Source organism: Crassostrea angulata, chromosome 8 (assembly GCF_025612915.1).
Source record: "Crassostrea angulata isolate pt1a10 chromosome 8, ASM2561291v2, whole genome shotgun sequence".
Taxonomy (NCBI): domain Eukaryota; kingdom Metazoa; phylum Mollusca; class Bivalvia; order Ostreida; family Ostreidae; genus Magallana; species Magallana angulata.
This window is the reverse complement of record NC_069118.1, coordinates 49,836,430-49,864,419: the sequence shown is the minus strand read 5'-3', so window position 1 is coordinate 49,864,419 and position 27,990 is coordinate 49,836,430. Positions and strand designations below refer to the sequence as shown.

At 33.6% G+C, this 27,990-nt stretch overlaps 3 protein-coding genes across 3 annotated transcripts; 1 reads left to right on the top strand and 2 right to left on the bottom strand.

Moving 5' to 3' along the window:
• Positions 1 to 86: 86 nt before the first annotated feature.
• LOC128157859 (uncharacterized) lies at positions 87 to 6,524 on the bottom strand. Its single transcript, XM_052820516.1, has 10 exons — positions 6,127 to 6,524; positions 4,946 to 5,165; positions 4,151 to 4,437; positions 3,923 to 4,063; positions 3,460 to 3,651; positions 3,170 to 3,282; positions 2,535 to 2,986; positions 1,594 to 2,275; positions 1,202 to 1,496; positions 87 to 988 (listed from the first exon to the last, which is right to left on the bottom strand). Exons 1-10 carry the CDS (start codon positions 6,331 to 6,333, stop codon positions 578 to 580), a joined length of 3,000 nt encoding a protein of 999 aa, XP_052676476.1. The 5' UTR covers positions 6,334 to 6,524; the 3' UTR covers positions 87 to 577.
• A 1,399-nt stretch (positions 6,525 to 7,923) lies between these two features.
• LOC128158556 (probable inactive serine/threonine-protein kinase DDB_G0274613) lies at positions 7,924 to 17,099 on the bottom strand. The gene is made up of 10 exons (XM_052821431.1): positions 16,761 to 17,099; positions 13,875 to 14,094; positions 12,933 to 13,234; positions 12,640 to 12,780; positions 12,048 to 12,245; positions 11,383 to 11,498; positions 10,586 to 11,037; positions 9,400 to 10,096; positions 8,939 to 9,233; positions 7,924 to 8,694 (listed from the first exon to the last, which is right to left on the bottom strand). Exons 1-10 carry the CDS (start codon positions 16,935 to 16,937, stop codon positions 8,290 to 8,292), a joined length of 3,003 nt encoding a protein of 1,000 aa, XP_052677391.1. The 5' UTR covers positions 16,938 to 17,099; the 3' UTR covers positions 7,924 to 8,289.
• A 138-nt stretch (positions 17,100 to 17,237) lies between these two features.
• Positions 17,238 to 26,517, top strand: LOC128158555 (uncharacterized). Its single transcript, XM_052821430.1, has 8 exons — positions 17,238 to 17,559; positions 21,558 to 21,810; positions 22,140 to 22,444; positions 22,740 to 22,886; positions 22,990 to 23,324; positions 23,497 to 24,756; positions 25,048 to 25,276; positions 25,574 to 26,517. Exons 1-8 carry the CDS (start codon positions 17,317 to 17,319, stop codon positions 26,045 to 26,047), a joined length of 3,246 nt encoding a protein of 1,081 aa, XP_052677390.1. The 5' UTR covers positions 17,238 to 17,316; the 3' UTR covers positions 26,048 to 26,517.
• The last annotated feature ends 1,473 nt before the right edge of the window (positions 26,518 to 27,990 follow it).

Here is a 27,990-nt window from a genome sequence, read left to right as displayed (position 1 = left end):
ACTGAATAAGTTTTGTTGTTGCTTATTTTTGGGAAAAAGGAAAAAAACAAACAAACAAAAACAAGTATGCAAATTGACTTCTGAGAAATCTTTTATATTTCACTCCCCCTGCTGATTTATGTTCAGAATGTTTAAGCAATGCACACGGTGTATTTACAATACAAAACCTAAATGTTCGTAAACTATATGATGTGCGAGTATAACGACTTGTGATTTAAATTATTTAATGTGCCCATGATACTTGCAAATCATAATGAATAATTGAGGCTGTGATATTCATTGAGTATGACTATATAGCTTGCAACAGCTGATATTTTGTCTCTTAGATACAATCCCACCTTAGCCCAAAAAAAATTGCCACCGAGATGTGCATATACATGTAATCTATAGCAGTATATATGTGTTGATCTAGTATGAAAACACAGTTACAACTAAATGTCATTCCTACAGATAATTAAAAAACCAACAAACCACGAAAATTGGCCCGCTTAAATTTAGAAAAGAACACAAAGTATATGATTTAGATACTTTATCTTATTTAATTTTATAAAAATCATTTAGTAAAAAAAAATGAAAATTAAATTTCGTGATTGAGAAAGCTATCAAAGAATGTCTTGACGGCGTCAACTTCTAATCGCTTGTTTGGATCAAGTTCCCAGCAGTTCTCGATCAAAGATATCCAATCAGCGGGCGGTTTGTGTTCCAGAGACAAAGAAGGACGCAGTCCCTCTTTTAAGGCACTGTCTAATGTTCCCTGCGAGATCGATTTTACGTGATCTGCTGCATCAATACCATACCACATCTCCCACATGACTATGGCCAAGCTATAGATGTCCGATTTCTGGTTGTGAGTTTCTGTTTGGAGGAGAACTTCGGGCGCAGTGTAGACTCCCAAATTCATGGTTGGATTGCCGATATCCATGAAAGAATTAGTCAGTCTGACATCTGATAGTTTTACTATGTCTTTGTTATTTGTATTTTTGGATATCTAAGAAAAAAAGAAGTGTGGGTCAGTTTAATTTTGGTATGGCAGACAATTTTTAAGTAAAGTAGCACTGAATAAGTTTAAGACAATATAATATCAAAAAGTTTAAAATATAAATAATTTGTCACGACACATAAACAGCACATATATGAAAATGATATTTTGTTTGTGTGTAGGTGTAGACTGAATACTTGTTCCGTTGCTTTATATACTTACAAGAATATTTGCAGGCTTAAGATTCCCATGAACCATGTTCTTGTCATAAATGTATCGTAGACCATCACATATCTCAATTACCATATTTGCCATATCTTTCATCTGTTCCACGTGATTGGAGGATTTATTTCCTATTTTGGCAGGATTAACGTTATTTTCATTCATAATTTTTTCGTGCAAGTTGCTCGTACAATGCTCTAAAACCATAATCCAAAAAATAACATTGCTTTCCCCGACCTTCTCTTCTCGAACAGTAGCTCCATAGTAATGAGCAATATTTCTATGATTTAACCCTCTGAAATTGATAAAGGAATCAATTATTAATAGAAATGTGCATTAAGCTTCATATAATTCAATGCTACAAGCTTAAAAAATGTTGTTTTTAATTTAACCTCATTGTTTGATCCTCTAGAAGAACGTCAAACACATTATTTTCCTGCAAGTAACATCTCCTGATTTTTAAGGCTACAGTCAGAGGTGGTTCGTAGCAGACAAGTGTCGCTCTGTAAACATTAGCAAATGACCCACTTCCTATCAAATCTTCAGATCGGTTGTAACTTATGTCTCCAAGACTGAAGTCCGGTTCTATGATATTGTGAACACAGAAAACACCGAGTTTTCCCTGCAATTGTTTTCCTTGGTGGAGAATCTTTGAAGAAATGTTTAGATTGTGTTCAGCTTCAGAAATATTTTCCTGTCTATTTCGAATCAATCTGGCGTCCTCGGTGAGGAATTCAGGAATTTTTCTTTCAATAATATCCACACCTTTTGTAAATCTGCTCATGAACTTATTAATGTTAATTCTAAGGTCATTTCCATCAAAAATGTTTTCAATATATATAGCAATCATGGTCTGCATGTCTTGTTGTGGGCTTTTTGACGAATAGTATCCTTTACATATCTCTTTAACACGTTTGTTTTTGGTGCACAAAACCCCCGCACTTCTTACCATGGTACCCAAACTGTTAATGTTGTCTTCATGTTTTTGGTTTTCTTTAGCTTTTGTCCAAATTTCTCTCACTGGTGCTTGTTTTCTCATGGACCTTTGCAGATCTTTAACGCCAAAAAATGCACCTACATAGGAAATACAATATTGTTTAACTAAAGATAATTTGCTTATATTATGTTAAGAACCATTGTCAACTGATTAATTGATATTGTTAAGTATTGTTAAGGAAAATAATTCATTTATTCTGTAGCATACTTCTATGTATTTATAATCTGTTTCAAAATACTGAGATTTGGATTTTCTGTTGCAGGTTACCTTTTTTTTAAGGACGACAAAAATTCGGTTTTGCAAGAAAAATGAATGAAATAAATATTTTCTTCTTACTTTCAATCTCTTTTAGCTGTTTTTCGCATACCAGGCAATCTTTTTCCAACTTGTCCATTATCAATGTTTTTATTCCATGGGTACGTCTATCTGCTTTTTCCCACTTATTTATTTCTTCTGTTATCCTATAACCTATGATTACATTAGCATCTTGTACCACTTTTTTCCAATCTTTAGTTTGTATTGCACTTTCGCTTTCTTCAATAGCAAAGACAGTTTCAGTGAATGTTCTGCTTCGAAGATAAGAAACTACATCTCCATATAGTCGATCCTCTTCATCTCTTATAATTTTCTTTAAAATTTGAATGGTTGATTTTGCATTTTGCTCAAGAATATTCATTCTACGTTCGACATCCTTCATTGTGGTAATATTTTTATTTCGTCCTGCTAAGGCTAAATTGTGTGAATCCTGAACAGGTACAATTATATCTTTTAATGTTTGTATCTGAAATCTTTAAAAAAAAACCTGAAAGTTAAATCATATAAATAGCTGAATAGGACAATTTTTTCTATTCCGATGAAAGAAAACGAACTGTTTATCTTTTACTTATATAATTAACTTCTTTTTAAAAATTCGTTTATGAAAAAATATGATATATGCTTTGCAATAGATTAGGAAGGCAACAGTCTATTACTTGTAATGGCTTCTCAGTCTATTCCTCAGACTAGCTGGAAACAGTTTTTGTATTCCGTGTATCATGTTCTCATGATCCTTTGTCCAAGTATCATAGGAAACACTTTGTAAAGCCTTTAGCAAATATAAATTTTTAAAACATTAGCATACATGTACATATGTATCATGTAGATTATTAGGCAATTGATTCACGTTTTCTATTCTTTGTTAGTGTCTTCAAAGGCATCTGGATTTTTATTTTACTTTTTTAAAAAAGACAAATATTACATGAGTTAGAAAAATCTTCCCTACCTCAGTTACGGACATGAAGAAAATGTTGTTATCCTTCAAACTAGGGAAACATTGCTTGAGTTTGTGATATGTCGTGCCTTTAACCTCATCTCGATCTCTTGCATCAACTGAGTCAATTTTGTTTCCAATGAAAATTGTAGCAGAAGGATGATCTTCAGTGGAATTTATAAGTAAATGAAGAAAGTCTTTGATCTATACAACGAGAACAAAAACAAGTTTGAAAGCAATTGTAACATATTTATCAAATTTACTCTAATTTTTATTTATTCAGTATGCAACATACATCAAAATAGTGTAAATATTTGTCTTCAATGTGTTATAAGGTTTCTACCAATATAAGAGTTTTTGGGTTAAAAACTTGAAATATATGAATAACAGTATAAACCGGATAACTTAGATCTGAGGATTATTTTTACATAATATAAAGTATTATAATGTATTTATACATGCATCACTGTCTCACCCTTCCAGAATCAACACCCCCGGCCGATGCTGTATTGATCACGTAAATGATTCCACAGGCACGGGATAAATAACGCTCCACTAGTCCACAATTCTTTCCATGTTCTCCAAATCCGGGACTATCTACGATCACAACGCCTTCCTGAAATATTATCCAACGATTTTGAGCATTAACTTGTACGTGCAGCACACTTTTTTTCATAGCATTGATGAAATATTATGAACAAACCTGTAACATTTTGAATGGCATGTATATTTCAATGCGTTCATACTGGTCTCTGTCTTTGATCTTTGTTTTCAGTTCTTCTATATTTTCAGCGCAATCCAGATTAATGATATTTTTGGCCAAGCCCTCCCTCCTGAACCCACTCTTGTAGTGAAAAACGGCTTCCTTTTCCTCATTCTTGGACTTTCGTAGCTCACAAATTGTCTGCGTTGTTTCAATAGCGTGCACAGGGAGTATGTCTATGTCTAACAAAAGGTTAATGAAGCTTGATTTCCCTGCCCCAGTGTCTCCTATAAATACAGTGCAATCTTCAAATATATCACAGAAACACAACAATACTGTATATTCTTTATTTTACGCGAGTATTTAATTCCACGTTTTCACCGTTTTCCATCAAATTGCAAGAAAATAAAATCGCGAATGCCAAATTTTTGTTTCATTAAGTTTATATGTATCTGAAAAATATCTGAAAAAAAACAGTGCCAAGCAAACAAATTGTGCAGTGTACGTTACATCGAAAACAAAATTATGAACTAAACAACATTAAGATGGTGACCACCTCAAAGGGCCCGCTAAGATAATGGACAACAGGGTAAGAGCATTTCAGAGAAATTTGAAAAACGTTGAGATATGACTCAGAAGTTTTCAGCTGGCATAGAACTTTTAATTCAATCTAATTATCCCTTACAAACAGGCATATTTGTTTAACCTAAGCAAGAACAAGCTAATCGGAATCAATCTTTGGTGTAAAACTGATTCGAATCTAATATATATATATATGATAATTTTACTGGGTACCTGCAACCATGATGATTAGTTCTCCTGAATCAAGTTCACACCTTCGTTTTGCAATTGAATTCACTATGTCGGGAATAGCGGTGTTCAGATTGTCTTGGTACTGCGGAGGGAGGGAATTGTAAAATCCTAGGATTTCGTCATACATCTCCTGTAGCTTAGCTCTGTTGCGTGAGTCCATCTGAAGAGCTTCCATAAGTCCAGCGTTTGGATCTGGTAGTGCCTTTAGAAAAAAAATAATCTTTTAATATCTTTTACGTAATCAGCTTTATTTTTCTTATGTGCTTGCACATAGGTCTAACCGAAATTTAAAGACGGTGAAATCAGGCGTGCTAGTATTTTAAAAGGGAGGTATGAATGTCGTTTGCAATTATGTTAAGGAATGTTGAATTAAGTCTGCCGCCTATTGATAATTTAAACCAATTAAAAAAAAATGCTTTATAAACTGATCTGCGTAAAGAGCTGGTTAACTCCTTAATGTCATTTTTCAACTAAAATAAAAGATCTCAAAATAACAAAAAAATTTGCAACAGAATATACAGCTCTTTCTTTTAGTCGATGAAACTGTAGTTAAACGTAACTAAAACGTGACTAAATGATAACTGGAAGATGACTGAATGACGTATCCCCGCTGTTCAGTCAACTGAGTACCGTCTTTAATATTACAGGTATTTTTTTATACTATGAAGGATGTGAACTAGCTTTTTTTCTAAAGAACGAATATCTTGCTTACACTATATAAGTCAATTTTAAAACTGTTGCTGGTACATAATAATGTATTGCTTTAAATAATTGAATCATCGAGACATTCAAAACAATAGGCATTTGCACAGACACTACCAAGGATTTAAATATTTGGAACACAAACACAGAACTAAACCAATTCAATTGATAACAAAACAAAATAAACAGAGGTTCAATGAACCATGAAAAGAAATGTTGAAGCATGTTGCTCAAACAAATATCTGTGAAGAAAATGGCAATCAAAGCATAATTCACCAGAAACATTCTTATTAAAAGTTTAGACACCCTATGAATTATATGCAAACTTATAAGAATACGGAGGAAAAATCATTTTGTACTTTTTTTACAACAAAAAATTGCTGTCAGTGAAGTGGACATCACACCCTACTGAGTATAATATTTGGTATTATGGTTATTGCTGACTGACTAACGATCCTTACCTTTTGTATTCTTTCATGACTTTGATCGTACACTCTCAACAACAGTCTGATGTAGTCCTCTCTAGTTTGTAGTGGACTGTCGCTCTCTATATTCCATTGTGACTTAAGATCTCGCAGTGTTGCAATGTGAGGTAAGTTTATTATATCCTCCCGGCATTTTATTTCCACAGATGTTCGTAATGAGTCCTTCTTCTTCTCATCGTCCATTTATGATGGTGAATTGTTATGCAGCAATCTCCTTGGATAAAGTTAATCAAGAAACAGACAATGGACAATAGACGTATCCTCTGTGAGTCTATTAGGCAGTAAGCCAGTTGATTTAAAGACCACCTGCTCCTTGTGTTGTTGCATAGTGCTTCTTATATGAATATTTGGTTTTATTTCCATCATATCTGTTGCAGTATTAACAACAATTTTACCTCCACTGTACTTTTTAGAACCCAGTAGGTGGAAAGAAAAAGTTTGACTGTCTATTCTGAATATTTTGTTAATACAAATCTTGCCAAAAAATCTAAAAAAGGATTTAAATCTCGTTCAGTATGAATTTAATTGTGCAAAATGTTCTCCTATCCAACATGTTTTTCTATCTATCTATTTTTTAAGGATCAAATAAAGCCCATATATGCAAGTTTTACTTTGATTTACTCTGGCCTTTGTTATTTGTATTACGTGTAAAGCAAAACTAACAGAATGACCTCCAAAGATGGCCCTTGTTGATTGTTGATGATGGAACTACTGTCAGCATTTATATTACACTAATTTCAAGGACAAAAATGTTTCTTGTTTAATATTCCACTATTCATACACATTGTAGAAAAATAAAATTGTTATACACATTGTACAATATACCTCAAAAGAAGGCCACGTCGTTAGATGTGTTTAATAACATATGCAGATTCCTACGATCAAATTAAAAGCTTACTACATATTTAAAATGGACTCTATACTTAGATTATTTGTAAGGTAAGAGAACTCCTCAAAGAGGATAATGGCATTAGAAGTGTGGTGTATTTCTTTAAAATATTTTGAAAGAAATATCATACATCTTTTTAATTCTAACATCTCACATGAGTTCATCATCACATATTTTTATGAATATGAATTACCTTGTGCACGATAATTAGATGAAAAAGATTAAAATATTTCAGTACATGATGGTATCCAGACGAAACAAAATATTTTGTGATTTTTAATACATGACAATAGTAACAGACAGACAGAGAGCAGGTATTCAGAGAGAGAGAGAGAGAGAGAGAGAGAGAGAGAGAGAGAGAAGACATTCACACAGAGACAGAGAACACATTCAGGCAGAGAGACAGACAGCAGGCATTCAGGCAAAGAGACAGACATATAAAAAGACAGACAAAAGACAGACTGATAGACAGATGGATGGACGGACAGAGAGAAAGTGAGAGAAATATTTTGGAATTGAATACATGATACATGTACAAGAACAGTTTTAGAATCACTATTTTGTTTGGCTACTTACTTCTAATTTTGAAACTCGCAAAATTGAGTCATTTGTTTCGACTGTTCCCAATAATAATGACATTAGTGGAAAAACTGTAAGACAGCTCTAATATAAAGCTGACAACGATGTATTTTAATTATTTTATTGTTTTCCAAAAACGTATTTTCAAGACAAAATTATTTAATAGACAAAAAGTCTAAATTAACAACACGAGGATCAGTCATATGTAGTTTTCCTTTTTATCTATCTTTACTTTTTTATCATGATAGTCTCGATATAAATAAACTCTTTTTTTGGTAAAACTCCTGAAGATAAATGAAACAAGAGCAACATAAATATTTAATCATCAATGAGAGAGAAAGTTATAAAATACATTTTAAGAAAAAATGGTATTAAATTGACAGTATATGCACGAAAACTACATGCAGTATGCAGTTATATTAATAACAGTTTTCATTTCATTACTATTGGTTACATATTTACATTTTTACATCGCCGTAAAAAATAAATTCAGTCAAAACATACAATACACTCAATTAACAATTATGTTAAATTTGTAATTATCATATTCCATACTCGTATTTACATGTATTAATTTATTAAACATAATGTTCCCTTGCTTCTATTCGTAAAACCTCCTCAAACTATATATCTTTTGTTTACAGTATCAATCTAAATGTCGATGGACGAAATTAATGTTTTAGAAAGTTGTCGAAAAATTTCCAGACGTCATCGACTTCCGGGCGATTTTTCGGATCAAAGTCCCAACAACGCTTTATCAGAGCCATCCAATCAGCGGGCGGTTTGTGTTCAAGAGACATAGAAGGGCGTAGTCCCCCTTTAACTGCACTCTCTAACGTTCCGTATAATTGCGACTGGATATGATCTGCAGCATCAATACCGTACCACATCTCCCACATAACTATGGCCAAGCTATAGATGTCAGCTTTCCAGTTATGAATTTCTGTTTGAAGCAGAATTTCCGGTGCCATGTAAGCTGGGGAACCTGCTATGGTTCCGCCGATATCCGTAATAGATTTGGTAAGACCAACGTCTGTTAGTTTTATAATATCTTTTCCATTTGGACCCTTGGAAATCTAGAAATAAAAAGATAATCTCAAACATTTTTAATTTAATAAAAAATGTAAACAAATTATGTCTGAATGAACACGTTTTTAAAAATTTAAACACTCATTTCAAAGAGTGAGTTATTCCTACTTCAAAAAAAATCGCACATATATTTCCCTTTTTGAATTATTACATTCTGCTATTTTCATTTTGCTCACGTAATATTATGAAAAAAAAAATTCTACATGTAATAATTGCAAGGTTGATACTTACAAGAACATTCTCGAGCTTTAGGTCTCTATGGACCATATCTTTATTGTGAATATACCGTAGACCCTCACAGATCTCCATCACCATTCTTGCCATTTCTTCCATCTGTTCCACTTGGACGGAATATATCTTTCCTACTTTGGCGGGGTTGTCATAATCTTCATTGATTATTTTGTCTTTCAGAGTCCCCGAGCAGTGTTCCATAACCATTATCCAAAAGAGTCGGTTTTTTCCTCTTACTTTTTCTTCACGCAAAGTTGCTCCGTAATAGTGTACAATATTTTCATGATCCAACTCTCTGAAATCAATAAAGAGTTAAGATTATATCATATTATTTGGAAATGTATGATTTCTTGTATGCATGTACCGACCAACAAAAGCATGCATGTACTTACCAACAAAAAACAGAAATTTACATGAGAATTATTAATTCATGGTACATCGTAATAAACCTTCATATTTACCTCATGGTACGATCCTCCAAAAGTACATCGGACACATTGTTTTCCTGCAAATAGTCTTTCCCAATTTTCAATGCCACCGTCAGTGGGGGTTTATAGCAAAGAAGCTTAGCTTGAAAAACTTCAGCAAATGACCCACTTCCAAGCAAGTCTTCATGTGGGTTGTAAGTTATGTCTCGCAGGCGGAAATCCATTTCCATAACCTTTTTGACGTAGAAAACGTCGAGTTGTCCCTGAAGTCTAGTGCCTGTTTGAAGAAGCTTTGGATACACCTCTCTCAAATTATGTTCGGCATTTTGAATTTCCTCCTTGATATTCTTAATCAGTTCTGCGTCAGCATTAATAAAATCGGGAATCTTTTTCGCTATGGTGTCCACACCTTTAGCGAATCTGGTCACGAATTTGCTGATTTTGATTCTCAGGTCGTTGCCATCGAAAATGCTTTCAATGTAAATTGAGATCAGTGATCTCATGCTTTGGAGTTGATTTTTTGCTACGTATGCTTTACAGACGTCTTTAACTCGTTTGTCGCTTGTGGAGAGACCCCCGACGCTGCTCATCATGGATCCCAAACTGTTGATTTTGTCTCCACTGGCCCTTGTTTCTTTAGCTCTTGCCCAGATCTGTCTCACGGGAGCTTGTTTTTTCATGGACCTGTGTAAGTCCTTGATTGCCCTGACGTCACCGTCCAACAACGCACCTGTTCAAAGCAAAAATTACATAATTTTCAGTTATTTTCACAAAATAAATTCGTCAAATTTAGCCCCAAATTATTATTATATACTTTTAATGTTAAAGCGGTCTAATTATTGCTAGTATGCCTCAGACACATATTTTTTTAATAATATATGTACAAATATCAATCAATTTTTTCAATATTTTAATCACTTTTCTTAACTGAGCTTTTCATCTTAACATATCCAATCTTTTTTATATACAGTAAATCAACTTTTATTCGCGTGAGAGAAATTTTCGCGAGGTTAGCGAAACCTCATTGTTGCGAATATTTCTCGCCACAGACTAGTATTTGCCTTATAGTTATGATAAATAAAACATGTCTGGATAAGGCTTAGTCGCGAAAATTAGTCGCCGCAAACCATTTCATCTCAGGTTATTTGCGAAATATTATCGTCGCGATTACTAGTTGGTTTACAGCATGTTTAGTCTTTAAGTAAATTTATCCACTTACTTTCAATTTCCTTTAATTGATCTTCGTAGACCTGACATTCTTTGTTGAATTTCACCAAAATCCTGGTCTTGATCCCTTCCACGCTCTGGTTCTTATTGTCCCAATCATCGATCTCTTTTGCTACCTTATTGCTTATAATGTCACTGGCCTCTTGTGCTACTTTTTTCCAATCTCTTGAGGGTTTTGCACATTCAATTTCTTGGATATTGAACAGACTCTCGGTGAAAGTTCTGCCACGTAGAGAAGATGCGAGATCTTCGTAGAGCTGTTCTTCCTCGTGCCTGATGTCCATCTTCAAGTTTTGGATTGTTGCTTTTGCATTTTGCTCGAGAGTTCTCATTCGCCTTTGAATATCTTCGATTTCGTTTTGTTTTTTCTCGCGTCCAGTCGCTGCCATTGTTTTAGAAACTTTTACAGATACTAGTGTTCTTTTCAGTATCTGAGATTGGAACCTATAGTGAAATAGTGAAATATTTAAATGAAATTTAAATAAGATTTATTAATTATTCATATCTATTTAATAAATCAAAATGTTTTTTTGTTATAATATTTGTTATCTAAAAATAATAACGCACTCTAAAAAATCTGTAGTATGATTAAATTTACACTATATATCAATATATATAAGTTTGGCATGATCTGACATAAATTGCACTTTACTTTTATTTAGTTCAGTTATAAATAACAGAGGGGATGCCAACGACACTCACACTAAAATAAAATTAAAGGAGGAGATAGTACTACGGCTAATATCTACAATATATGATCTAACAAATTAAAAACAGATTAATTTTGACCTGTAATGGTTGCTGAGTTTGTTCCTGAGACTGGCGGGAAAGAGTTTCTGTATCCCGTGCACCAAAACCCTCTGGTGATCCTCAGTTCTTGTATTGTAAGAGACACCTTTCAAAGCCTTGAATAAAAAGTTAAGAGAATAGAAATCGGAGAAATCAAATGTGCATAGTGACTTTTAAAACGATTTTAAGTTTTCTAACAACATTATTTTCTATGTTTGCGGTCGCGTAATTCCAATGTTTATTCACATGTAATCCTTTAAGTGGAGATAGGCATTTTCAAAATCATTACCGGGGATATAATGAAATGATCATGATTATATGTATCATTCCTAAACATCTATAACACTTTATCTAATAAGTATTTAAAGCTCTTGATTGCGTATTAAAATATAATACGATTTTTAAAAAAATCTAAACAGAACACTTTTTGAGAAGTTTAAAACATGTGATAAAAAAAATATAAAGTCATGGCATAGTTTGACTTCATGGCATGAAATTAAAATAAATAGAACCGAAAAAAAATAAAATTGTACTAGCTACATTTATCTAATCTTTTGTAGCTAGATAAGCTTAATGCTATTGACAATAGATGCTTAAAACAGAGGACTCAATATTTAGAGATGTTTTTCGACGCTTCGACGGTTATGATGATTAGAATAACTAACCTCATTAACAGACATGAAGAATATATTGCTGTCCTTCAGGCCAGGGTAGCACTGCTTTAGTTTGTATGATGTAGTTTGCTTGACCTCCTCTTGGTCTCTTGAATCCACCGAATCTATTTTGTTTCCGATGAAGATGGTAGCGGAAGGATTGAAATCATCACCGGCGGAATTAACGACGAATCGGAGGAAGTCTCTTAGCTGTTAAAGGAAACGTTATTATAGATAATTATTATCTTATTAAATGTATTCATATGTAATCGTTTCATTGATTGAACGTTGGGGATCTGGAAGATGATACCTATATTCTGAAATCAAATCAATATTTTAAAAAATGTCGATTGTGCAATGGAGCGGCAGTTTTGTAAATATTTTAGGTATTATTTGAAAAAGATAATGCAAACTTGAGGGTAATAACAGATACATGCGAAAAATTACATCAGTTGCTATGAAACACCATAGTTCTGACGTTTGTTCATTATTGTTTGGCTAATATTATAGGGATGTCGATGTTGATATCGAAATTATTGTTGATCGTTTAAGCAAAGACGATTGGAGATTGTTACGCTATACTCATACATAAATATAATCTTACCCGCCCTGAGTTTACACCTCCGGCTGATGCGGTATTAACAAGATAGATGGCGCCAAAAGATTTGGCCAAATATCGCTCCACTTGACCACTTCTCTTTCCGTGTTCTCCAAACCCAGGACTATCCACAATCACAACGCCCTCCTAAAAGAAAAACGATACCATTGAAAACGAAAATACATGAGTGTTTCTTACATCAGTTTTCCAATATAATACCAAACCCAAAACAGTTCAAAAGATTATATTAAAAAAACAGTCCAATTCGGTTTTTCAATATCAAACATAATATTCCTTACTTCTAGCATTCTGAAAGGCATGTATATTTCTATGCGTTCATACGGACTCTCCTCATCTTGGTCGGTTTCTTTGATTCGGTTTTTTAAATCTTCCATGCCTCTAGCGCCATCTATTTTTATTATTTCGGGGGCTCTCGGCTTCCTTGATGAATCGCGCCTATAGTAACAAATTGCTTCTTTTTCCCCATTTCTGGACTTTCGTAGCTCACAAATTGTCTGCGTGGCTTCAATGGCGTATACAGGAAGGATATCAGTTTCCAACAGGAGGTTGATAAAACTCGATTTACCGGCCCCTGTGTCACCTAAAATAGTTCTCATTAGTTAACAAAAGTGTTAAATCCGTTTTGTGTTGGATATCCTATTGATCTAATTTCTTACATGCAGTGAAGTAACTGAATGTTAAGATTTCTTGAATATCATTGCTCATTTAAAAAAACATTTTTCATCAGCTTTTTCTGTCATAAACCGTATTCAAATCTTGTTTCTGCAACTCAACTCAACTTTGATGCAGGTCTGTAGCTCCCGGTCTGCCGAAATTCGGTTGGCCGAATTTTTTTTTCAGACCGGAAGCTACAGACCTTCAGGTCAACTTAACTATAATTACAAACCAACATACATACTGTAGAAGCACATATTTTCGTTGGGTCAAAATTTCGTTGTTTTTAAACGAACTAAGATTTCGTTGGCATTTCATTTTGTCATAATTTCATCAGCTCTTTGTAATCATTAGTACTTGGGATAAAAGTTCATCATGGATTTCGTTGATTTATACTGCCAAAGAAAATAACGAAATTAAATCCTCAACGAATATGTCTGCTTCTGCAGTATATATAAATGTAACAGATGTAGTACCGTAGATAATAAAGACGACGATGTGTACATTTGTACGTTACGGTATTTCTGCTCTGGCAGATATCAAATGTAAAAATCTGTGATACATACCTGCTACCAGAATGACCAATTCCCTAGAATCGAGTTCCTTCCTCCGCGCGGCAATATAGTTCACGAGGTCGGGGTAGGCGGTGTTCAGACTTTTCTGGTACTGGTGGGGGAGGATGCCGTAATACTTCAGGATCTCGTCGTACATCTCCTGTAGCTTAGCTCGGTTCTGGGTGTCCAGCTGAATGGCTTCCGAAAGTCCAGCATTCGGATCCGGAGGGGGCTAAAAAAACGTAAAAATCTCTATCCTTAAAAAGATTGAAACAGTGTGCAGCTGGACAAATGAATGAAAATGAATGTGAATCAGAATTAAAGAAAGAATGAAAGGAATAAAAGGAAGAATTGGTGCTCTGTGTACGTAATTTCTCAAATGTTTCACTGAAAGGTATTTGATGGGTTGTACTTAAACAACCAATTAAAAAGTTGTTTAAACAATGATCAGTCGAAATGGTTCGTGCTTACATGTGCATATGAATTTATTTTGTAAATTGGTATCTGTTTTTTATTTATTATCGAAATAGGCACATTGTATTGCTTTACATGTATAAACAAGTTATAAATCGTTTTCGCTTCAAATGTTTGCAGTTCTCTACCTTCAGTCGATTTTTTTTATTACTTTGGAAAAGCTCAGTGATAGTTTTAGTTGTTTGGGTCCAAATAAAAGTGTACGCGGTGATTTACCGCAGTTTTTGTATCCCACTGAGGCTACAGGCCACAGACCTTTCGTAATTTTATTTCACTTATCCCTTCTTTGCAACTAATCAGTATAATCCGATCAGATATTTATATAGGTACTTCCTGGTTCTGAATGTTCAATTAATACAAGTACGGTTATCAATGTCGGGGTTTTACTTTATTATTTTTAACAATTTTTACTTTTTTTTCAGTGTCTTTGCTTGTGATAACACTATGAATTGATTTTGTAATGTAAACTAGTAGTCTAATACATTGACTTTTTTAATACTAATATTTAATAGGACGATTGCTGAAGTATAAAATAAGGAATTATTCTTTGACAATTAAGAGGTGATCAAACACGGTCAGTGTGATCAAATCTAAAATAAACGCTTTAGTTGTTTTTTTTTTATTTTATCATCTGGATCGTATTTAGTCACCTCATTATACTCAAAGTATGATGCCTTATTACTTAAATAAAAACTTTTAAAAGTTTAACAGTATAATCGGATCTAATAATAATTAGCCAATCAAAAGGCTTTTTATGTTGAATTTAAAAAAAATAGTCAACTTCCTGTTATATAGAATAGATTCACGAATGAAAGAATGAATGAAAAAATTAATTACTAGTAATTAATTCAGTTATCACAAACATTAAACAACAACTTTTTCTAGTTTTGAATAATATTTATTGACAAAATATTTTTAAATCATAAAAACATCAGAACCATTGTTTTGTTTTTGTTTTTGGAATTTTTTTTTTTGGGGGGGGGGGGTGCTTTCTATTTTTTTATGGCGACAATTTTTTGAATGTTTGATCATATATATGAGTACCTAATGTTTATGTTGTGTTCTTACACGTACATGTATACTAAACGAATTCTTCTATTTCATTAAATTTTGAAATCTAAACCGTGCGTTTCGACATTCAACTAAAAGGTTTTCGTTATAGGTTGTGTTGATTGCAAACTCTTTGCGTCCATAGACACACGCAAATTAAATCGTTAGCTGACAATGTTTTATACATACTTTAATAATGGATATATACGTGTCTGCTTCAGCTAATGGCAACTGCATTTAAATACCCAACAAATGATATAGCAGCCTTAAATTGCCTTGTATTATAAACTGGTTTATAGGAGGACAAAAAATTGTCATACTTCCGAAAACTAGATAATGACATGATTTTATCTTGTAAAAAAAAATATATTCATACAAAGAAAACGATGTTGTTTTTTCAACTCAGCACAAAATGAAATTGCCTACTAAGCGTGGTGCTTGAACAGCTCTCTTTTGAATCCATTCTTCCTTGACTAGCGTTCAGTGTTTAAAAACTGATAAACATATTGTCAATCACCTGTGTAGACTAAGAACAAATCTTCTTACATACGCTCGTTCAAATAAATACTGAGTATGGAAATGTGCTCGTTCTCGCTAAACGACGGCCCCGCGCCATGTTGACAATTTCATCAAATGTTAAATATCCTCACACTCGAGTTTCTGTGCCACCCTTAATGGTAAATTACGCTATTCAAATTTGTTCAAAGATTAAACGATACCATACAATCAAGCAGATATGTCCCGTGATATTTGAGGCGATGTTATTTTTTTCATAAGAAAAAAGACTTTGCTAAATTCTTTGCTCTTAATTAAAACTGACGACATCTTTTATTCTTTACAAGTGCAACATTTGTATCAAAATTCAATCGTTGCACCTTCTACAAGATTCGTAATGTAATGAATACATACAGGTTGTGCACCTTTAGATCCACAACGTATTATATTTGTGTGTTTGTTGTTCCAGGCTGTTGTGCAGCAGTGGTTATTCTTTGGGACAAATATGATCTAGCTGCGCAGATTATAGCTTGGTATATAATTAAGGTGTGTGTGCACCACGTAATAAACATTCCGAAAGTAGACGTCAGAATAGAAATACATATACTTTCACATTTATTGGCACAACGTTATCTACTTTCTTTTTCAACAATATAGCATTTTACGTAAATCTTTCAAAGAGTTCTTTTGAAAAATGTAAATTCCATGCGCAGCATTTATATTCACAATAATTATGTCCATTCGCTGTTTTGAAACAGTCCTTAACAGTCCTCGCCTGTTTGACAATGCACCGTTGCCCCTTTAATCAACCGATTGATCAAATTGTTAATTAGAAAACAGATGACGATTTTATTTTATTTTTTGTTGTTGTTGTCTTACCTTATTGTTAGCGGGGGCGCCCATCCTGTCGTAGAAATTGAGCAGAAGACGTACATAATCATCCCTGTTTGTGAGGGGACCCTCGTTCTGGACGTTCCACTGTTTCTTCAAAGCACGCAGCGAGGCGATGTCTGGTAACTTTATGATATCGTCCCGACATTTTATATCCACGGGCATGGTGCTCGATTCCTGTATAATTCCCAAAGCTCCAGTTTTCTTCTCGTCAGACGACAAGATGGAGAAAAGGTCTTTCGAAGAAAGGTTAAGAGAAAAAAAATATACTTCTTCCTCTTCTCGGTTTACACTGGCGACCTAAGTAGTGCTACGGCTCTGTGGAAGGTGTACCTTTAAAGCTCTTCCCGGTTCAAATACAAGTTTCAAGCATGGAAGAGACTTTTAAAAATAGAACAAAAGTAAGAAAAAATCCAAAGCAAAAAAAAAAAAAACAGGCATGCGCAGTTGCATAAGAAAAACCCGTCTTTATATAGTCAATTGCAGTTGGCGATTTTTCGCAGTCATCGCAGAATCAAGAGCGAGTTGTTCTGTGCTAGAAAAAATGGCGATTCCTAGACCTCCTGATATGGACACGTCCTATAAGGACTTTATGATAACAAGGCGCGGGAGCGTTGACATCAACAAGGACATGGTGCTCAGTCCGGACGCTGACTTGGACACTGTCATGGACTATGCCGACGAACTGGACGTCAGTCTGAGCGGTCTTAACACGGTGGAGGAAATGAGAACCCGAATCTGTATGCACCTGGATTTCATGGAGTCGAAGGGGAACCCAATTGAGAAGGTAACAGACTCCGTTAAAGAAAGATTTCAAAAAATTAGATATGCTTTTATTAAGGTTCTTCATTTAAGACAGGTACAGTTATAGAAGTTTTATTAGAATTTGCAAAATAATTTTGAGTGGAAATAAAAAAACACACGTCAGTAACTTTCGTAACTTGTTTTGATTGACATTGATTTCAGATAGTATTAGCAGACTGTTTTGTCTCTTTAACTGATTCATCATCGATCTTTTGAACCTTATACAATTAAACGCAATCCAATGCCAATGTTAAACGCAGCATAACAGATTCGGGAGGTAGATACAACTGTAAATAACAATCCAACAATACTATTTAGTTTAGAATGAGAACGAAACAGTATTATAATATGATAGAAGTAATTTCAATATCTCATAAATTTTTTTCATTTATATAGTTTACTTGCATGTTGCAAACACTTTTGTGTGTGGGGTGTTTATTTTTTACAATTATCTGGCTTAATTATCTGGATTCATTATCTTTCATTTGTTTTCAAATTACTAGTAACTGATTTTTTTTTGGAGTAGTAAAATATAAACCTATTGCTGCTTTCTTCTATTAATTAACATTTATTAGTTTTGAAACTTTCTATAAGAGTACTGTATATGTTGTTACATGATATAATCAATCAGATAATCATTGAGTTGGCAATATACACTGTACATGTCTATTGTTTGCTTCTTTTTTGGTAGGCATTGTTCTGGTAGAGGGGCTTCTGTTTATGCATTTTTATGGCGTATGTACGCAGATCTTCATATCCTTTATTTTCAAACTATTTGCCGAATATGTTTTAACATTTCTTCTTTAAATATTGTAAAATTATTATTTAAATCATTTTATATAAGAAAGTACTTATGGACTTCAAATAGATATTTTTGATTTATTTTTTTTTTTAACTTTTTTTTTATTCTGTGAAACTCTTGCATCATTGCAAAAATGAAATTAAAGATATTCTAAACAATTTTTTAAAAATAATAACCAGTTATGAATTAGAAATATTTATGTTTTAAAAAGTTTTTAAACTAAAAACTTTTGTCAGAATAAATACAAATTATATTCGTAAAATTGTGAATAGGAAAAAAAAACGTTTCTTGTCAAATTGTTTGCACATAAAAGACCCTAATTTTTTTCAAGCAACAAATTATCAGAAGCCTAGATTATTTTTTGGGATAAAATAACATGTATTCTAAAACTTCCATCATGTAATATATTATCTCGAAGCATTCTAATTTTCATTAGCTTCTTTCACGTTATCAAGAACATTTTTCATTTCATTTCATATTTTAATTACAAAAGACAAAATGTCCCTTTTTAGTTTTGTGTAATATTCTTTGAATTATAAAATATCTATTAAAATAAAAAAAAAATGATTTGGGATAGAGTCCTTTAAAAATCTTGAAAAAAATATTCAATTGAGAGAATATTAGGAACTGTTTTGGCGGAACGTATGAATTTACAATATAAAAAAGCATGTTAAATTTAAATCATATGCTTCATTTAAATAAACATGATATGACTCCGCTTGGCAACTGTATTTGATCTTTTATTTACATACCCATATCAGGTTTTTTTTCTGTTTGTCATTAAAGCAATTAAATAATGACCTTCACTGGTGTAGATCGATATCACAGTCTCATTTGCATATTCTATCTTCCGGGTCGATGAAAAATAAATTAATTTTAGAACTGATAAGCATTTATTTGTTTTTAAGTATATAAATAAATAAGACCAAGCATTTATAAGGGCTTACCTGATAAAAGATATTTTGAAGTCACTTTAGAGAAGCTGAATTCTCTCTCTCTCTCTCTCTCTCTCGTTTATTGATTACACAATCTTACAATCGAGACCGTCTGTACATTCAAGGACAAGTTTTTTTGATTTTGAACGTTTAAATCTGCGAAACGTTTTGGTTGAATACATATATAATTACAGAAAATTACCTGATCGACTGCGTTCAATTCGCTATAGGTGCACGTATGCTATAAAAGGGGGTACGTGTGTTTAGACACAGTCTAGTATGTTATGGGATTTTAAATAAATCAATTATTTATTTTCCAAAAACTGTCTTGAAAGAAAAATTGCTGACTATCGATTATAGAAAAAATATTTAATTTATATATTTCAATTTTTTGTATAATATGTAATGACTGTTGAGTTATTTTTTTTTTGGTCTCAGCAATGTAATATTTTTCTTTTCAGAATTGCGACTCTATCAAATAGTTTGAATTTATAAATTTTTCAATTAATTTTTTATGGTCTATTGATTTTAAAGTAAATGAAACATATTTAAATATATATGTTATGACATCATTTTGGAAAGTGAAATTCCCCTTTGTAATTTCAGAAACAGAAAAAAAAACAATATTACAAAACTAAAAATACAAGAGAATGGCAGGGAGTTCATTTTTAAAACAAAGGCGAATTATTTTCATTTCAATTATTTTCTTTGAACGCTCAGGTGTAGATTTGGGGGGAAATTTGGTATTGGGAATTCGCAAAATTCTTAGTCATGGGCTTTTTGTCTATCAATTCTCGGTTTTCGCCACAGTATCATCTTTACATTTTCATTCTGTGTTTAAAAGCAGCATCTCAATAGCAGCGGTAACCTTACATACCATACATATATATCCTTTCCATTATCATTGAAATCACGAAAAAGAATTCAAAAGATAAAGCATGGAAACCAGATACGATGTGTTTCGTGACGTTGTATTCAAGCAGGTTTAATAATCAAAAAATTGACATGAAAAATGGTGCAATATATTGCTCGAAATAAATCTTTTGGGGGTTTTTTCCGTAGTTTAATAGCTTATTTTAAATCCTTGTTATTAGGTTTCTTTTTAATTCTAAATGGTCCTTTATTTATCATAATTTTGTTTTTCACTTTTAACCAAAATTCACAATTATTTGATTCGTACAAATCTTTGCATTTAAGGAGGCTAGGTGATTAAAAAAAATTAAGTCAGATTTGCCTTACACTTTTTAACAGGATATGCTCTGCTTTACATCATTATTTAGGAGAGAGAAATTCTAAAATATTTTCTCTTTACAATTTTGAACATTTTTCTATATCTTTATACAGAACTCTTCATTTAAAGGAGGTAAAAAAAGTCTAAAAATGGTCACTATTATCCAGTCCTCTTAAATCAATATAACCCAAAGCAATGCAGTATTTTTCGAAGAGATCGATACAAATTCTGCCTTATGATGCTTGAAGGATAGCTTAGTGCAGTTTGTCAATAGTCATTTTCAGCCATGCGTGAATTGGCATTTAAAAAATTTTGAAAGCCGTTTTAGTTTACAGACAGTTTTAAATTGTTCAATTGAAATGTTTAAAGACATAATTTGTCTTCCGGGTTCCATGAGCCTGACTTTCCACCAATCAGAAGCCAATTACGGGTGGGGTATTGTCCAGAAATAAAGAAAAGCTCTGTGGGGTGTTGAATACATACTGAAAATGTTTATTTTTTGTATGACGATTAGCTTTCAACTGAAATGAAGTTCGTGTTCTTTATACTCACAACAGATGGGTGAAATAAAATCTCAGTCACTTAGAAATTGCTAATTATAAAACTATTTACTTTTAGCCCGTAGATACTGGTAATTGACAGTAAGCAAAATAACAAGATACCTAGTACTCCGATATCTTATTTAATGGCTTTTTAAGTTTATTTCACATTTATTTGGTTTTTCTGATGAAACTTTCACTGTTTGGCCAGTAGGAAAATTCTGAACTGGATATTGGTTCTAAATATTTTAAGATAGTATTTAAGACATTAAATAAAAGACAATTTTATTCGGAGACTTTCTTAAAAGGTTTTTTGATAATCAGTCTTATTTCATCATCATTTCTATCATCATATTAAAACAACGGCAAACAATATGTACAATGATCTCTGCCAAGAGAAAATATAATTCAAATCACAAAAAAGTATTTAGAAAGCAAATATTTTAGTTTAAATATTTTTTTTCTCTTTTTAAGGTTCTAAAGTTACTCTCCGATAAACAAGCAGACGACTACCAGAGAAGGAAAAAACTACGGGAACTCCTCGGTAAATTCAAGGATACCAACGCAAATTTCCACAAATTGTCTACTTCCGGCAGGGAACGCATCAAAGGGCAGACAACTCTGGAATCTCTTCTACAGACCGAGGGCATTACAAAGGACCTTGTTACAGATCTTACTATCAAAACCAAATACATCTCTAGCGGACATTGCGTTGTAGTTGTAGCAGGTAAACTTACGTTTTTATAATCAAAGAACTGAGATTACTCGCAAGTTGATGCTACTAAACCAATCCTTAATTCTGTAATAAATAAGCACTATAAAACTTAAAATAGTAGCATGTGGCATGAATGTATGAATGGTCGATCTAGAACCTTGTCTATATTCGCATAATGATTTGACAGAGAGACCGAATAAAATGGTTGACGGTTTTGTTATTGTCATTTTTCATACACTCCAAATATGCATTACAAGTTACATTTTATACTATTCAAGTAATTCCATATATACTGATATTTAAACACTGTAATAGAAATGTGGTACATTTTTGCATTGAAGGTGAAACAAATGCTGGTAAATCTACGTTTCTGAATCTGGTTCTGGGCGAGAAGGACCTCCTGACAGTCAAAGCTGTTTGCTGTACATCCGTCATCACGCGTATATCGTATGGAACAAAGGTCTCTGTGTGCGTCCTTTACGAAAGCGGGAACAAAGAAGATGTCCCTCTCACACCCGGCATAGAAGTGAACAAACAAGTAGAAAAATTATTGTATGAACACGACCTAACACTAAGGGAGACTACTGAGCGAACTGGGGACAGAATCGTCGAAGTCCATCTCAAAATCCCAAGCAAGATTCTAAAGGTATTTGAGCAGTTCTATTTGCAAAAGATTTTTTGTTAATAGGTTAGTTTTGACTGTTTTAGATCTCTTCCATAGTTTTTGTTTTGTTTTTGTTTTTTGGGTGTTTTTTTTTGGGGGGGGGGTGAGTTTTGCTTCCTAATTAATGGGAACAAACCAAAGTCAAAAACCTAATTTTGGAATTGATTTAAAGTCAAGGTAATGTTGGGGGGGGGGGAGTTTTGCTTCCTAATTAATGGTGACAATTTTGGAATTGATTAAAGGTCAAGCTAATGTTGTGATTCTGGCTTTTGTCTAGTGTGGACTTGTTTTGGTGGATTCACCAGGAATAGGAGAAAACCCAGTCATGGACAGCGTCATCAAACGCTTTGTTGCCAACAACGAGATCCACGGATTCCTGTATCTAATCAAGTCAAACAGTGGGTCGCGAGTGGACGAAGATAGGGTTGGTTTTCAACTTACATTTGAGATATTCATGTAGACTAAAGAAAAAAGAATTTTATTTCTTATCAGGACAGGTCTTTATTTGAATTTTCTCCCTTTTTCAGCTCGGTGATTTGCTGAAAATGATTATTACCACCAAAAAGGAAAAGAAAGATGGCAGTGGCCTGGGGTTCGATCCAAGACTGGCCCTGTTTATATGTAACCACTGGGACGATTTGAAAAGCGAGAGAGAGGAAGTATTTCATCACATTGTGACAAAACTCGAAAAGTTCTGGCCTGGTCTTAAAACAGATCAAGTGATCAAGTTTTCAGCCCTCGAGGCGAGGCGAGAGTTGAACCAGAACGAGAACTACATCACTCCAGATTACAAGGCATTATGGGAAGGGATTCATGAACTTTTTGAATCTGCACTCGATAAAAGGGTTACATCTACTTACAAGTAAGTATGGAAAAAGAAACGAAGTTTTTAATTACATCATTCATTTAAAAAAAACAACAATACTAAAACAGTTACTTAAATCTGAATTCTTGTAAATATCAGTACGTAACGCCAGGAATTTAAAAAAAAAAACAGAAGTGTGAATTCACTTGCAAATTCTTTTCATTTTTAGATGGTTGGAAACCATATTAAAAAGAATGACTCATCACTTGAAGACTTTTGTACATCGCTTGGACGGTTCAGAGGAAAGTCTTCAGGAAAAATTGTCTCATATAGAATTAAAGTTACAAAGGTTGAATTCTCAGGCGGAAAATGTTTTCAAAGCTCTCTCCGGTAAAATTGACAAAGCAAGTGAAGAAATCTTCCAGTCGTTCAAACAGCATTTAATGACACATCCATCTAGAACAGGAATTATAATTTGGGCACTGAATGAAACTCCCGATCCACAGAAATTCTCCAGCTGGGACGACTTAAAGATGGAAATTTACGAGATGACATCGAAAAGAATATCCAAAGAGCTGGTAAGATGGGAGGAGAGGCAAGGCCATATTCACGACATCGAAAAAACTATTCTCAGAGAGATCAACAATGAACTGAAGTTGTTGAACGACGAATTGACTGATGTGGATGACGAGCTTAACTCAGATTGTCGATCCATAACCAGCAACGACTCTGGTTATCAATTCGGAACCTTGCGAAAACGGAACTCCGTTTTTGGTCTCAGTAATTTACCAAGCATGATGATGGACACAGAAGACACGGAAAACCAACTGTCAGTTCCTTTCATTGCCCAAATTCTTTCCCCTCTTGGTAACGCCCTACAAAGTTTGGTTCCCGGCAAAAATCGCATGGGGGAGTACGTAAACAATCGGACCAAAGTAACTCGTGAAAAGTCAGACCGGTATTACAGTTACCTTCTCAATACGCCGAAAGGGAACACTTTCCTGCGAAAGTTTGTTGACAATTTGTTGGAGCAAAGCAGAGAAAAGCTTTCAGATATTCAACAGAAGATACCTGCAATCATCAAGGCCAACAGAGAAGTCATGGAACATATTCTACGATGCAGAAATGATACGAGTGTATCCATAGAACTATATGAAGAGATGATGCATGGACTAGAGGATCTAAAACAGCAGTTGACTGAGTACGGAGAAGGAGAAATCTTTGTAGATGACTTCCGGCATGCCGATATTCGGATTTCAAACTCCATAAACCATTCTAGTAAACATACCATCCGAATTTCCAACTTCATCGAGAATAGTTGGAATGAGAGCAATGGGGCGATGACGGGCGAAACAAGAGCCCTGTGGACCATACTCCAGAATGGAACCGTCAAAAAAGAAGAAGAGAGGGAGGTTACACCAGTGTTCATCAGAATTTACATGACGTCATCAGGGGTTAACAATATCACTTCGGAGGTTTCAAAACTCAGGTACAGATTCGCTATACTATAATACAATTCATCTCTTTGAAAGATGTTTGAATAAAGAATATAAAGAAGTCTGCAGTATTTTATATCTTTAGATCTCTCTCTCTCTCTCTCTCTCTCTCTCTCTCTCATTCATTGCAGTTGATCTTGTTAAGATTTGATATTTGAACAAGTATCTCATTTAGAGGACTTCACTTTAATTCTTTAAATTGTGCCAGTAATTAAATCACCTGGAATTGTCCAAATTACTTATTCTAGTACATCTAGTACATCAATGCTCTTTCCTTTGCTCAGGTTTTTGAAACACCAACATGTCGCTGAGTTTCTTGGTCTCCATCGAGCTCACGTTGGTTTTCCGGCTCTCATCTACAAGAACAAAATGCGGACACTCCGACAATACTTAAAGAGTAAAACCAGGGACGGAAAAGAGAGGATCCGGATATTTCAGGAGACAGTGAAAGGGCTGGAGTACCTCCATCGTCGGAGATTAGTCCACATGGAGCTGAACACGCACACAATTACGGTATGCTTAACATGTTTATAGTTCTTCTCCTTAGAATTGTTATCATAAATGTAGTAGCTCGGAGTTTAGGAACCGAACAGTTGAAAAATACTTTCTTTAAAAAAATTGTGCTGGGCCCAATGAAATTGTATTGATTAATGTCAATTTTAAACCTATCCTTTATAATTATATTCTGCAACCACTTGAAAGTCGTTTATGTATGCAAATTTAATTTTGAAACTTGCTTGATATTTATCCTCGATTACTTACGTAATATATGACGATTCATTACGTAATGATATTATTTTTTGTCATCAGTTGGACCAATCTACAGAAAAGGTCACCCTAACTGGAGCGTGTCTGCCAAGGAAAGCAAATCTCCCAATGGACAGGGAGTCTGTCGAAGTCTCTCACTTTGTCTTTATTTCACCGGAAGTGTTGAACGACGAAGCCTACCTTTCGTGTGATGATGCGTACGCAGCAGGACTTTTGGCCCTGGAATTGATTTTCAAAATAAAACCTTACAAGGAGTACCGCACCTGGTCGCTCGACCAGTTTGCAAGAGAAGTTAATCCGCCGGAAATGTTGAAACTGCACGAGACTCTTCAAGGCCAGCCGAGAGAAGTGTATGACGTCATGACCAAGTGCTTCGGAAAAGCAGACGACCGACCGCATATGGAGGAATTCATGAGAGTGAAATTTCCGATCATTGACAGAATGCGAACAGTGGAAGAAGAAAATCCAACTTCTGCTCAAAGATTTGATGGATTCGGTGCTCCTTCTCGTGTATAAATTACTGTCTAGCTCTTATCATATGAACAGTCGCAAATCAGTTAAATACGTGAGTCATGGTATGCTGATTGTGTGTTTTGAATGCATGTATATTGGTCTGTCTGGTTAAGAGTTTCGTATGAACTTCAGGAAAAACCTGGGCATTGTAACTATACCTTACTTTATGTTAGTACATACTTGTATGTTGTACAAGCTCGTACGTCAAGTCCCACAATTACTTAATTGAAAAAAAAGTTATTTAATTAGCATATCAGCAAGCCTATCTTAGAACCTTCTGCATCAGAATATGGATTTAATATAAAAGTATTTGTATGTACGTTAGTAATACGATGTGACTGTATTTAAGTTTATTTATCTGTGATATAAAAGAATGTGTCTTGTTTTATGTACAGAGGACCGTTTGTAGAACTGTTCCTTAAACTGTTACAATAACTGTTGTGTTCATAATAAACGGTTTCCAAATAACATCAGTCTTGTTCCTACGCAAACAAAAGGTCAAGGACAAATTCCCTGTACTGGGTACATGCAAAGTCCACGTGGGCAACGTTTTTAAAATATTTTTTTTTCAATAAAGACGCGTCGTAAGAAACATTAATGCGAGAGTTCCGAGCCACGTGCTAAGTTTTAATGATATATTAATTGCATAACAATTTAAAATATCATGCGCGTTTGTAGGTTTTTGAAATTTGAATAGGACAGAACCTGTGTGATAGTATGCAAACTGATATGCTTGCTTGCAATTGCCATTGTTTCACTAGCGTAGAATAACCACCTACCGCCATGTAAGAAAACACTTGATACTGGATGTAAAAGAAGGCATATGTTAAGTCTCTTATTGAATTGTGGAAATTCAGTAAAGTTTCATTATTTTTTATTTAAATAAATAAGACCTTAAACATGAAGAGATATTTTTTGTTAAATGGATTGTAGTAAAGAATTTTGACTGGTAGTACTTTTGATATAAGTGGTTTATCACATTGTTATAAGGTTAAAATGAAAGGTGCGATGTATTCATTATTTGATGATGAGACTTCCAAAATAATATAGAAGTCAAAAGCTGAAAATTTGCCTAATTCTTACAGCTCTTTTTTACAAAAACTTATATGAATAATTATCCAAACGTTTTACTTTATTAATCAACTCTACATTATAAAAACCATTTCTTGTCCAACTGAATGTTAAGACATTTTTGCTCTCCTACTAAAAGGCCTTTTTATCAAAGTAAAATACGTGTATATTTTACTTTCATCATTAATATGTTTTAAAAGATTGGCGCTGTTTGATCCATATTTTTCATTTAATATTTTTGAGAATTGAATGTTGTGTGCTTCACATTAATTCCTTACTTGCAATGAAAATGGTAATGTTGTTGTCAAAACAGCTATTTAAGGAGTTAAGCAGTGGGAAATGCAGATTTCACTCTAGGGGGTGTTTTAAATATCTAATGCATGTCTTTGATCATTCAGCATGTTATATGTCTTGCTTTACATAACCAATAATAATTTTAAATAAAATAACAAGATAAATTGAAAACGCAGTTTATCCTTGCAATTGCTATTCTGCTTTCCGGTGTTAAAAAAAATTAACAATCCATCAAAGTGGAAAAAACATGTACAAGTCAATCGGGTTATTATTTTCTGTTTTTTACTATTTTTTCTGAATAAATGGTTTATTTTTTGTTAAGTTTAATGTGGAAGGGCCTAAAAATCTAAGGCAATTCAAGAAAGAAGACTGAACATTTATCGTTATTTAATACTTTATCCTTTCCTAACCCTCATTGACCCGAATTCATTATAAAACGTTTAACATTTGAATATGACTCTTTCTTGGCCTTAATTCCGTTTAGCTTCCATCTTTAGGAGTCAAACAAATCAACGACGAAATATTAGTAAAACATTTTTAAACTGTATAAAAATAATGAAAAAGAAAAGACGGTATAATTG